Source organism: Pelobates fuscus, chromosome 10, assembly GCF_036172605.1.
Source record: "Pelobates fuscus isolate aPelFus1 chromosome 10, aPelFus1.pri, whole genome shotgun sequence".
Classification (NCBI taxonomy): domain Eukaryota; kingdom Metazoa; phylum Chordata; class Amphibia; order Anura; family Pelobatidae; genus Pelobates; species Pelobates fuscus.
Window position 1 is genome coordinate 140,997,052 of NC_086326.1, and position 13,676 is coordinate 141,010,727.

A 13,676-nucleotide genomic window follows, 5' to 3' on the forward strand; every position below is an offset into this window, starting at 1 on the left:
TATATATATATATATAAAATTGTTGAAAAGGAATAGAGGCAGGGGAAGTTTCCCCTTGAAGATGCGCATGGAACGTTTAACGTCGGGATGATGATGGTGGTTGGAGCAACCCTTTACTTACTACTCGGGAATACACTTTACAATACTAATGGGATTCAAAGAGCAAGCTTTCCTTTATAAAATAACATCATTCTACTTGCTCGACTTACTAAAGTCCAAGAGGTTGTTTTTGGTGTCACAGCAAGGTTATGCCAAATTTGCCATAATTTTACTATCATAAATGTTGTTATGGTTTCATGGAAATTTAAAGATCCTTTAATGTCATAGCTTCATGTTACAAGTACAGGAACGTGGAAACCATCAACAAAAATAGAGATTCCATTCTTTCTTTACAGGGTTGCATCTCTTCCACCGTGGATGTGGTGTGGGCAAAATCAGGTCTCTGATCACATATAACATTTTAGAGCTATGACATGATGACATGAATAAGAACAGCGAGGTCCTCCAGCGGTGCGGAATACAAGGAGAGATCTCACAACCTTCCGCCTCCTGTGCCGTCTGATAATGGCAAACGTCCTGCGCATGTTCCCGAGAAATCCTCTGCTCTCAGTGACAGCATTAGACATCTCCCTCCATCAAGTGACAGCATTAGACATCTCCCTCCATTAAATGACAGCAGTAGACATCTCCTGCCATCAAGTGACAGCATTAGACATCTCCTGCCATCAAGTAACAGCATTAGACATCTCCCGCCATCAAGTAACAGCATTAGACATCTCCCGCCATCAAGTGACAGCATTAGACATCTCCCTCCATTAAATGACAGCAGTAGACATCTCCTGCCATCAAGTGACAGCATTAGACATCTCCTGCCATCAAGTGACAGCATTAGACATCTCCTGCCATCAAGTGACAGCATTAGACATCTCCCGCCATCAAGTGACAGCATTAGACATCTCCCTCCATTAAATGACAGCAGTAGACATCTCCGGCCATCAAGTAACAGCATTAGACATCTCCCGCCATTAAATGACAGCAGTAGACATCTCCTGCCATCAAGTGACAGCATTAGACATCTCCCTCCACCAAGTGACAGCATTAGACATCTCCCTCTGATACCGGAGAAACTGACGGAAGCCAAGCACAGAGAGATGGACACAGGTTTCTTCAGGAAGGAAGAGATTCTTTATTGGATCACCGATCGGGACTCAGAGGGACTAGCGTCACCAAAATACAGCAAAGTCTGAGTACTGAATACATAGAGTACATTCCTTATATAGCACTGTAGCTCCTCCCACAATTAACTACACCCACACATACCCTTAACCTATTTAATGAATAGAGTCTAAACTCATCCATCCGGTCTAACCACGTGGCTCATCTGATACAAAGGAGAGGGACGCGTAATTCCAGTTCTTACATTCCTGCACCTGGTCAGTACAGTGATGACAGTATCTTAGCTACGTGTAATTAACCAACTGATACTACAAACACATATACATACATATGCCTTGTGGCAATCTTAGCCTGCTAAACTTGTATTTTACTGGAATTACATCACATTCCCCCCTTTGATGCCTCTGATATTTCACAATTACTTGAGGCATCACTTAACCTTGGTTTGCATATACCTCAGGTTACCATGAACCAGACCAGACTTTTCTTATGATGTGAATCTTTTCAACACTCATCTTCCTGCATAGTTTCTCCCTGATCTAAAGCCTTATACTTATATATGGCCATTATCTGTGCAGCAGCCTTCCTCTCTGCTATAGTTCCTATCAGGCTTTGCACAGACCTAACTACTAAGGGTATAAGACACGGCAGGAGTAGACACAACATTAAAATCAGCAGGACTCCACCTACCACTGCCTTAAGCCCTCCAAACCACTCATACCAGCTACCAAACCAACTACTTGGATTGTACCCTTTCCATACCTGAGTAGGCACATGCGCTAGTTTAACCATATGGCTAGTAAGCTCAGCTATTGCTTGCCCTTCGTCATCTATTTGAAGACAGCAATTACTTAGGTTAAACTTCCCACATACACCTCCCTCTACTGCCAAAAGGTAATCCAAGGCTAATCTATTTTGGTAGACTGCTGTCCTCATCCTGGTGTTATGCTTCGCTAGAAGATTGAGCGCTTGTGATGTCTCATTTGTGATAATCTCAACCACCGCCTGTAATCTTATAATACGGTTGAGCATATAAATAGGGGTTCTATAACCAAAGGTACCATCCTCAGCCCACGTGGCTGGCCCATAATAATCTATGATACGCTGGGGAGGCCATTCATCATCTTCCCAGGCGCCTATCTCTATGGGTCCCCTTTTCTTCCTATGATTCACATCATACACTTTAACACCTAAAGTCTCACCTGTTTCAATCGGTAACAAGAAGAAGGATGGTTTGAGCATACCCAACACACATGCCCCTTCCCAGTCCTGTGGCAGCTCCGAATAGGCTTTCTTACCACAGATCCAGTACAAATTTGCTGGGGCTCTCCAAGTAGATGTGATGGATAGATCAAACCACACATCCTTTAAATTGGCATATCTAGCAAACGGGTTAGATGGTTCTGAGACATTTGAAGCCGACCACCAAGTTGTATTCTTTGTATCATCATCATAAGCTTTTTGCCCTAGACAAGTTAATTCTCCTACAGAAGTATTATACATCATTCCTTTCCTTGCTATGCAAACATAACCTATGATGGAGGTCTTTAATCTCCACTCAGATTTACCTCTAACACTCATCTGATAATCGGCTTGTGAAGATATTAATTGGTCAACTGCCTCAGAACCGGACATTACCTCCTTTGCTTCCCAAGGCCATTGGTCTCCCATGTTAGTACCTCCACACACATAGCAGTTGGTAACATTAAGACTACCGGCAATACTTTCAGCTAGATCAATGAACAGGTTTTTAGCATTATGGGGGATCTTATTATCTATACTCATCTCTTCGTAAAAGGAATGGTATACTTGATGAGTCTGGGAGGATACCGTATCAGTCTCTATTCCTATAAACAATAATGTCCCAGGATCTAAACCCGTCCCGTATATTTGAAACCCAAATAAATTTCCATACTTATCTAAGAACTTGTCGGGGTTATTAATGAGTATATGGACTGGGTTGCATTCCATAGACTTACAATAAGGGCTAGTCGGCAACTTAGTCACTATCATGTCTTTGTCTACTGTCTGTCCCCAAGTTGCCCACCCCACACAAGACCAATATGGGCAAAAGTTATAATCTCTATTTGGGCATCTAGGACTTACATATTTATTTTTGCTACTGGGACAAATATATTTATCGTTAGACCCATACGTCCTCTCCCATCTAAGATCCCCACATACATTCCACGGCTTTCTACCACTCGATATCGCTTTACACGCATCAAATAGCAGAACACCCGAAGAATGTACGGATTCTAACACCGTTTTATTAATTAGGGTCCCCTGAGGATCTCCATTCCTGAGAGTCAACCAAATTGTACGAGGTTGATACTCCGGACTGAAGCACTTAGGTTCTCCTACTCCTAAATGGCACACACTATAATCTATATTTAAGTATCTACATCTCGATACATCTCCTTTACACTCGTATTGTGAATGCCAAATTAGGGTTTGGGAAATATGGTTACCTGTTCTCGTAGTCTTAATGCATACCTCACAGCTAGGAGTGTCGGTACCTCTACCTTCCTGAATATAAAAACACATATAAATAAACACTATCAAAAGCACATCTTTCGCCGTCATCCTCAGTCTTCGTCCGTGCGATGGCGCCTCAGCTTCCAGGATGTGAGGGGCTGCAGGGAATGGAGTTCTGCTCATCTTCACAGGTGTCCCTTCGAGACTTTCCTGGCTTATACACTATGTGATGGTAAGCGGACAGGCTTTATTATGGCCTTCTCACTCACACCTGTAACAATAAAATTTGTAATCCACAATAATTCCTCGTTACTCCGACTGAGTAGTGCGTTTTAACCGGATCTTGCAGGGATTCTCTGGATCTGCTGTAACTTGCCAAGAATCGACTGCTGCTGGTTTAACCCTGGAGTGATGTATCCACGGAGTCACTTCTGCTACTTTTATTGCTGTAGGGGTAGACAAGAGAACAACATAAGGACCTCTCCACTTGGGCCCTAACGGTACAGTATTCCACTCTTTAATCCACACTTGGTCTCCTGGATGATAACTATGAACAGGGGGATAAATATTCACAGGTAATCTATCTTGTACCCATTTCTGTACCTCCTCCATAGTCTTACCCAACTCTACAACCTGCTGCCGGGTAATTCCTTCTCCCAACTGACTCAAGTCCCCCCTTAAGTTACCAAGTACGGGAGGTGGTCGCCCATACATGATTTCAAAAGGAGAGAGGCCCATCCTTCTGGTAGGGGTACTGCGGATTCGCAATAAAGCTATGGGTAAGAGAACGTTCCACTTAAGTTGGGTTTCCTGACACATTTTAGCCAACTGGTTCTTTATAGTTCTATTCATTCTCTCTACCTTACCAGAACTCTGGGGTCTATATGCAGTATGAAGCCTCCACTTTATACCAAGCATATGAGTCAGTTGTTGTAGGCACTGGTGAACAAAAGCTGGACCATTGTCCGATCCTATAGAACAGGGTAGTCCATATCGGGGTATTATTTCTCGTAGCAGGAATCTCACAACTTCTCCTGCTTTCTCTGTACGAGTAGGACATGCTTCTACCCAGCCTGAATAGGTGCACACAATTACCAGCAGGTAACGATGTCCACCCGATTTAGGCATCACTGTAAAGTCTATTTGTAGATCGGACATGGGGAGTCCCCCCATAAACTGAACTCCTGGTGGCTTTACTGGTCCTTGTCTTGCATTATTCTTAGCACACGTTACACATCTGCGTACAATGGCCTGAGTCAAGTTGGACAATCTTGGTATGTAGAAATGTTTTCTAAGAGATTCTTCAGTACTGTCTCTCCCAGAATGTGTCCCGTTGTGATAATTTTGGACAATTTCTACCGCTAGCGATGCTGGTATAACTATTCTTCCATCTTCTAGCTGATACCACTTGTTCTCCAGATACTTTCCCGGTTCAGTCTTTAACCACTCCTCTTCTTGAGCTGTATAAACTGGAGTCCATTGGGACAGTGGAGTTGGTATAAGAGCAGCTATATGCCCTACATACTCCTGTCTTCCTGATTCAGCAGCACGCTTAGCTGCACTATCTGCCATCCGATTTCCCTTGGTTACATCACCATCTCCTCTCAGATGCGCTCGACAATGTATGATACCGACTTCTTTCGGCTCCCACACTGCTTCCAATAGTTGTAGGATTTCAGCTGCGTACTTGATTTCTTTGCCTTCTGAATTCAGTAGTCCTCTTTCTTTATACAAAGCTCCGTGGGCATGAGTGGTTAAAAACGCATACTTAGAGTCCGTATAGATATTTACTCTTAAACCTTCAGCCAATTGTAACGCTCGTGTTAGTGCTATTAATTCTGCCTTTTGTGCTGATGTTCCTTTCGCCAGTGGCCGAGCTTCTATCACCTTGTCTATTGTTGTCACTGCATATCCTGCATAGCGGATCCCTTCTTTCACATAACTACTGCCGTCGGTGTAATATTGAACATCGGGGTTCTGGATGGGAAAATCACGAAGATCTGGTCTACTTGAGAATACTTCATCCATTACTTCCAAACAATCATGTTGACTTTCAGTAGGTTGTGGCAAAAGGGTAGCTGGATTTAAGGTGTTTACAGTCTCTAAATGCACTCTTGGGTTTTCACACAACATTGCTTGATACTTGGTCATACGGCTATTACTAAACCAATGATTTCCTTTGTAATCCAACAACGTCTGTACTGCATGTGGGACTCGTACATAAAGTTCTTGACCCAGAGTGAGTTTATCGGCTTCAGCTACTAGCAGGGCGGCTGCAGCTACGGCTCTTAGACAAGGTGGAAGTCCGCTGGCCACTGCATCCAATTGTTTAGACATGTAGGCAACAGGTCTTTGCCATGATCCCAAGTACTGTGTCAATACTCCCACAGCCATTCTTCTTTGCTCGTGTACATACAGGTAGAATGGTCGTGTGTGATCAGGTAGACCTAATGCTGGGGCACTCATCAAAGCCTTCTTCACATCTTCAAATGCCGTTTGCTGTTCTTGGGTCCATAGGAAGGGGTCGTGCTCTGTACCTTTGATAGCTGCGTACAGAGGTTTTGCTAGTATCGCATAACTGGGAATCCATATCCTACAGAAGCCTGCTGCCCCCAAGAATTCTCGCACTTGTCTTCTATTCTTGGGTATTGGTATTTGGCAGACAGCTTCTTTTCTCTCTGGCCCCATAATTCTTTGACCTTCAGAGATATGGAATCCTAGATACTTGACAGTTGGCAAACACAACTGAGCCTTCTTTCTAGACACCTTGTATCCTGCCTTCCAGAGAATGTGTAGTAGATCGTGCGTTGCTTGCTGACAGATTTCTTTTGTAACTGCTGCTATCAACAAGTCATCTACATATTGTAACAATACACACTCTCCTGGGATGGACTCGCAATCCAATAGATCTTGACTTAGGGCTGAACCAAATAGGGTAGGTGAATTTTTAAACCCTTGGGGCAGTCTTGTCCAAGTCATTTGGCGTTTTGAGCCCGTTACAGCGTTCTCCCATTGGAAAGCGAAAATACATTGACTTTCTGCGGCAATTCGGAGGCAAAAGAAGGCATCTTTGAGATCTAAGACTGTGAAGTAAGTAGCCCCGCCCGGAATTAAAGCAAGCAGGTTATATGGATTGGGTACAACTGGATGTATGCTAACAACCGCATCATTGACTGCTCTTAAGTCCTGCACAGGTCGATACTCATCTGTGCCGGGCTTTTGAACAGGCAGCAATGGGGTGTTCCAGGGGGAAGTACAGAATTTTAGGATACCATACCGTATGAACTTATCCAGATAGGATTGGATGTTCTTCTTAGCCTTCTGCGGAATGTGATATTGTCTTAGGCTCACTGGATAAACCCCATGTTTCAGTTCAATTTTTATTGGTGGAATATTGCGGGCCAGTCCTGGTGGGTTGTTCTCTGCCCAAACTCCTGGTATGTTAAACAATGTCTCATCACTCCTAGGGTTTTGGCTAGTCAACACTGTATAAAGTCGCCACTCTTCTTCCTTTGGTACGGATAAAGTCATAATACCTGAAGGTCCATTAAACTTTAAAGATGTTGTTCCATCTGGTAGGAACGTAATCTGCGCTTGTAATTTGGATAGCATATCACGTCCCAGCAATTGGACTGGACATTCAGGCATATAAAGGAATTGGTGTTTTACTACGTGGCCTCCCAATGTACAGAGTCGACTTTTAAGAACCGGTCTTTCAGCACTTCTTCCAGTTGCTCCTATCACAGTAATAGTCCTTCCAGATGGAGGAGCAACTAGATTAGTCACCACTGAATGTTCAGCACCAGTGTCGATCATGAACGCACTCCTTTTCCCCCCTATTGATACATCGACCATAGGCTCCGCTCGACCAAGGGGGATGGAGCCCGGTCGGTATCAATAGTCCTCCATGACCGTGTCAGCCAATCCTACAAAGTCCCTACCTTCTCTATCGCGAGACCTTTGCGCTGCTGGAATATACCTGTCTTCCCTAACACTTCCTCTGTTCCCATTACTCCCTCTATAACCATTACTCCCTCCGGGACCTCCTCTACCTCTCGCTCTGCCTCTAAAGTTTCCGTAGCCTGCCCTGGGTTGGTCTCTCTCGTACTGCTCTCTTTGCGGACATTCGTTCCTCCAATGCCCTTCTTCCTTGCAATACGCACACTGATCCCTACTCAAAGGCTCCCTACTCCATCTATTATTGCCTCTATCTGGGCCCCGTTTATCTACGCCTGCGATCGCTACCGCTAGCATATCAGCCTTTTTACGCATCTTGCGCTCCTCCTCTTTCTTGCTTTCTGTTTCCCTATTCATATAGACCTTATTAGCTACCTCCATTAGTTGGGAGATTGACATACCTGCAAACCCTTCTAACTTTTGTAGCTTGCGCTTAATATCTCCGTAAGCTTGGCTGACAAAGGCGGAGTTAACCATTCGGGAATTGTCTGCGTCTTCCGGATTAAAGGGGGTGTACAAGCGGTACGCCTCCAATAATCGGTCATAAAAGACACTGGGCGCTTCATCGCTTTTCTGGATCACCTCAACTGTCTTCGACATGTTAATGGCTTTCTTTCCTCCGGCTTTCATGCCAGCAATTATAGCGTCTCTATAGGCTCTGAGTTGAACCATATCAGCACCATTTACGTTCCAATCGGGATCAGTGTTGGGATAATGTGTTGCGGCCCATGCTGCTGGATTAGCTTGGTTCAAAGCACGGGCTCTATCCTCTAATGCTTTAATGGCTGCTTGATTTATTCTTGTCCTTTCCTCATTGTTAAATAAAGTCATTAATAACTGCTGGCAATCAGCCCATGTCGGATTATGTGTCTGTACTATTGAGGTGAACAGATCAGTCATGGCTTGTGGTTTCTCAGTATACGAGGAATTATGGGTCTTCCAGTTTAAAAGGTCGGTAGTGGTGAAAGGGACATATACGAAGACAGGGTCAGCGTGTGCCATTTGACCTGCGGCATCGATATAAGCTGACCCGGGATTTAAGCGAAGAGGCATCTGATAGTGCTTTAATTGTTGGGCACCAGTCAACTGTCGGGTTTGGATGGGGCTACGTAGGGAAGCGTCAGTCATGGGTTCCGGTCGGGGAGATATAGGGTATGGGGATGTGGGAGGTTGGTTTTGGGAAAAGGTAGTGAATAGAACACTTCGGGCCGAGCTAGATGAAGCTTGACCGGAAGTCTGAAGTGGCGCCAAATCAGGATATTCGTTTCTAATGGGGGTGGGTTCTGGTTCCGGAAGGGGAGATTTAGTACGAGGGGGGGTGGATCCTGTACTGGAGGAGGAAGCGGAAGTGGATGAGGGTAATGAGGGAAGGGTTACAGGACTTCCTGTATTTGCGTCACTTCCTCTTACCGGAAAGTAAGGGGGCGGCAAAGGGATCTCGGACTCAGGGGGCGTGTCCAAAATGGGCCTAACACCAGCCCTAGTGGACGAACAAGTCCTAGCTACCATGAGGCGACACTGTTCCTCGTGGCATGTCCGGAGCCATTTTGGCGAGTCATTTACGGCCTGTCTCCAACAATCAATATAAGGAAACTGGCCGTAAAGTTCAGGCCTACCTGATACAGCCACGTGTAAGCGCTGTACCAGAGTTGGATCCAAACTGCCACGTGGCGGCCATGCCGCAACCAAAGTAGGCCACTCCCTAGTGCACAAAGTGACCAAACGTACAGGGGACATCTTAACCCCAAAATCACAAACTTTGAATCCCTTTTTAAAATTCTTAACCATACATCCTAAGGGATCCGGAATCGTTGACTGCGACGCGCCCATATTTAACAGTGGAACGTCGTCGACAACGATTACTATACACGCGTACTATTCAACAGTCACACCCGTTTCCTCTGGCAACAGCACCACGTGGTATGGTTACCAAGTGAAACGTACACCATAACAATAAACACTCAGGGAATTCCCGTACACACACAGCTGCTACACCAGTCACTATATAATCAATATTATGCCCTTTGGCGTAACTACACAGTCACCCACGCTATAATTCTCTATATACGAATTACCCGTCTATAACACACCCAGTAACATCGTCTTTTACAAATAGCGGTTACAGTACGGTTAGCATAGGTCAAAGCACAAGTTAAGGTCACAATACAATTATTAGTGGTTATGGTGTTAAAACATGCAATGGACGACAATGATTAGTACTTATTATACAATGTCAGTAAATATACAGGGTTATGGTACCGTGCACTATAATACAGCAACACACTATTAACACTCTCGCTAGACGGCTGAGCTCGCGCTATCTAACAAGATATACACTTTACTAAAACAATCGTTAACACATTTACAATTCCCAACTAAACTATTGGCCAGTACCTTGAATGGACTACCTAAAACTATATACACCCGTTTTGGTTAGCCACACTGCCCAATCACCACATATACATAGCGAGCTAGAGATCCGAATTTACACAGGCGCCTCTTAGTCGCACTATACAACGAGCTAGAGATCCGAATTTACACAGGCGCCTCTTAGTCGTACTATCAAAAGTCTAGTGGGTTCCAAATTTACACGCCTTCCCACTTAGCCCAGATAGGATGAGAACTAGCGAACCGAATTTACACAGGCGCCGCTTAGTCTCCCGGTCCCTCCGACCTAGCGAACGTAATATACACCCTAGAACGCTAGTCTAGACAAGACACCGGTGTCCGGCTAGGGCTATCTTACACCAGGACCCCGCCTGACTAACCAAATCAAACGGTCTGACTAAAGAGCGTTCGATCGAGCGGTGCGCCTTCGCTCCTTCCCTCCGACAGAGGGGGCAGATACAGATTCAAAAACCCCTTTGGGCCTACCGCACAATCGGTATACCCCTAGCGGGTCCTGCCGTCTAAAACAGCAGTTATCTTACCTCCTCGTTCCTGAACCTGAGTTCACACTCATCGACGGGGACACCCCAGCACTTCTCACGTAGAGGCCGATGATCTCCTGGACAACAGACCAGTGGCGCCGAGACGAAGGGAGGTCCACGCAGAAGTTCAGGGGTGCAGCCGTAGAGAACGTGGGCAAAGATAGACCGTCTCACGCCTCTGCCTCTCAGCTACCGTTGAACGATGAGCTTCCCGGCCAATGCACCAAATGATACCGGAGAAACTGACGGAAGCCAAGCACAGAGAGATGGACACAGGTTTCTTCAGGAAGGAAGAGATTCTTTATTGGATCACCGATCGGGACTCAGAGGGACTAGCGTCACCAAAATACAGCAAAGTCTGAGTACTGAATACATAGAGTACATTCCTTATATAGCACTGTAGCTCCTCCCACAATTAACTACACCCACACATACCCTTAACCTATTTAATGAATAGAGTCTAAACTCATCCATCCGGTCTAACCACGTGGCTCATCTGATACAAAGGAGAGGGACGCGTAATTCCAGTTCTTACATTCCTGCACCTGGTCAGTACAGTGATGACAGTATCTTAGCTACGTGTAATTAACCAACTGATACTACAAACACATATACATACATATGCCTTGTGGCAATCTTAGCCTGCTAAACTTGTATTTTACTGGAATTACATCACACCTCCACCAAGTGACAGCATTAGACATCTCCCTCCACCAAGTGCCATCTTACAGCACAGGTTAATCCATTTCTCTTTATATTTTGATTCTCTCCTTGGAGTACTACATGAATCTCTAACTGAACTGATATAGATCTCTGTAACGTTCTCCTTTACCTGCCCACTGAACTGGCGGTCCATCTTAGACGTGGGACTCGTCATCTTCTCCATCAGCTCCATTTTCTCCCGGTTTATGATCCATAAAGTATTGGATATAACATGGCGTTGAATCCTGCAGCATGAGGCACACCAACGTAAACTACAACATCAGGATATATGAAACCTGTTAATACCAGTCTGTGCAACAAAACTAAAGTTTATATCAGCTAAAAAAACTAAATTAAAACAAAAGAAACCTCCCAAAACACATCACTAAATATCTTATCTACAACAATCAGAGCTGGCACCAAATGCTAAAACCAAACTCCTGGATCTGATGTTGTAGAATGATTCCTGTGGGAGCCTCTGGGCACCATAACCACTGCAGCTATGGTGCCAGCTATCCCCTGTGATAGTGTCAGAGTGTATTGAGGCTCAGCATATTATTATTATTATTATTTTGGTTATTATTGGATATACACTGTCTGCATTCTCTATGTCCAGCTCTGGTGTCCGCACTCACTGCCAGCACTGCCTCCCGCCCGGTCTCAGGCAGGGCCCAGGATGCAGCGGGTATAACGCCTCCACGCGCAGGCACGTTGTGACGTCACAGTCAGCGGCGGCGGCTGCAGGGCATGCCGGGAAATGTAGTACCCGCTGCTGTCTGAGATCTCCATGTGTCCTCCATACAGAGAGTGACAGGCGGCCTGGCGGACACACAGCGAGCAGGACTTACTGTTACCGGTTATACTCCATATACACCGACATTACCTGCCCAGCCCGGGCTCAGTGTCTGACTGCCAGCAGTGTGAGGGTTAATGTCTGACTGCCAGCAGTGTGAGGGTTAATGTGTGACTGCCAGCAGTGTGAGGGTTAATGTGTGACTGCCAGCAGTGTGAGGGTTAATGTGTGACTGCCAGCAGTGTGAGGGTTAATGTGTGACTGCCAGCAGTGTGAGGGTTAATGTGTGACTGCCATCAGTGTGAGGGTTAATGTGTGACTGCCAGCAGTGTGAGGGTTAATGTGTGACTGCCAGCAGTGTGAGGGTTAATGTGTGACTGCCAGCAATGTGAGGGTTAATGTGTGACTGCCAGCAGTGTGAGGGTTAATGTGTGACTGCCAGCAATGTGAGGGTTAATGTGTGACTGCCAGCAGTGTGAGGGTTAATGTGTGACTGCCAGCAGTGTGAGGGTTAATGTGTGACTGCCAGCAATGTGAGGGTTAATGTGTGACTGCCAGCAGTGTGAGGGTTAATGTGTGACTGCCAGCAATGTGAGGGTTAATGTGTGACTGCCAGCAGTGTGAGGGTTAATGTGTGACTGCCAGCAGTGTGAGGGTTAATGTGTGACTGCCAGCAATGTGAGGGTTAATGTGTGACTGCCAGCAGTGTGAGGGTTAATGTGTGACTGCCAGCAATGTGAGGGTTAATGTGTGACTGCCAGCAGTGTGAGGGTTAATGTGTGACTGCCAGCAGTGTGAGGGTTAATGTGTGACTGCCAGCAGTGTGAGGGTTAATGTGTGACTGCCAGCAATGTGAGACTGCCAGCAATTTAAGGGTTAATGTGAATGTGTGACTGCCAGCAGTGTGTGGATGGACTTAAATTAAAATATATTTAACAAATAATAGTTTGTGATTTTATGAGAGAGAGAGAGGGAGGGAGGGAGGGGAGGGGAGGGGTGGTGGTGGGTGTGAGTGTGTGCGTCCCTACCTGTCCCCGTCAGTAAAAGTGTGTTTTGATTAAACAGTGGAGGTCACACTGATCTGAAAGGCCCTTTATTTATTTATTTAAAGGGAGACTACAGTCACCAGAACAACTGCAGCGTAATGTCGTTGTTCTGGTGAATATAGTCAGTCCCTGCAGTGTTTTTGCCTTTTCAGATGACCACTGGAGGTGTTTCCTGGGACAGTGCCATTCAGCGTCTTCACGCTCTGCATTGAGACGCTGAACTTTCCTCATAGAGATGCATTGATTCAATGCATCTCTGAGGAGATGCTGATTGGCCAAAATGGTGAATGGCCCCACCCCTGATACGCCTCCTTGACAATTTCAGCCAATCAAATGATTATCCTATCGGAAAGCATTGGAATGGCTGAGAGCATCAATTCTGATGATGTCAGTCAAGGAGGCAGATCAGAGGGCAGGGGCAGCGTCAGCACCAGCAGACCCACGTGGCATTGGAAATAAGGTACCTTTTTTACCTTTTAAGGGGGGGGCAAGCCCCCCTATATTGTTCTTTTAATGACTAACAGGCTTAGGCATTAAACAAGCAGATAATTGTGCTTCTAAAGCCTGTTTATCTGGTTTAACTGCTAGAATTTC

General features: G+C 45.5%; 1 protein-coding gene across 1 annotated transcript in view; it reads right to left on the reverse strand.

The window, feature by feature from the left end:
* Positions 1 to 13,676, reverse strand: part of LOC134574820 (zinc finger protein 850-like) — a 36,914-nt gene that overhangs the window by 5,724 nt on the left and 17,514 nt on the right. The window contains exon 6 of the mRNA XM_063433884.1: positions 11,374 to 11,515. Within this exon, the coding sequence (XP_063289954.1) occupies positions 11,374 to 11,515 (142 nt within the window). The remainder of the gene's footprint in view (positions 1 to 11,373; positions 11,516 to 13,676) is intronic.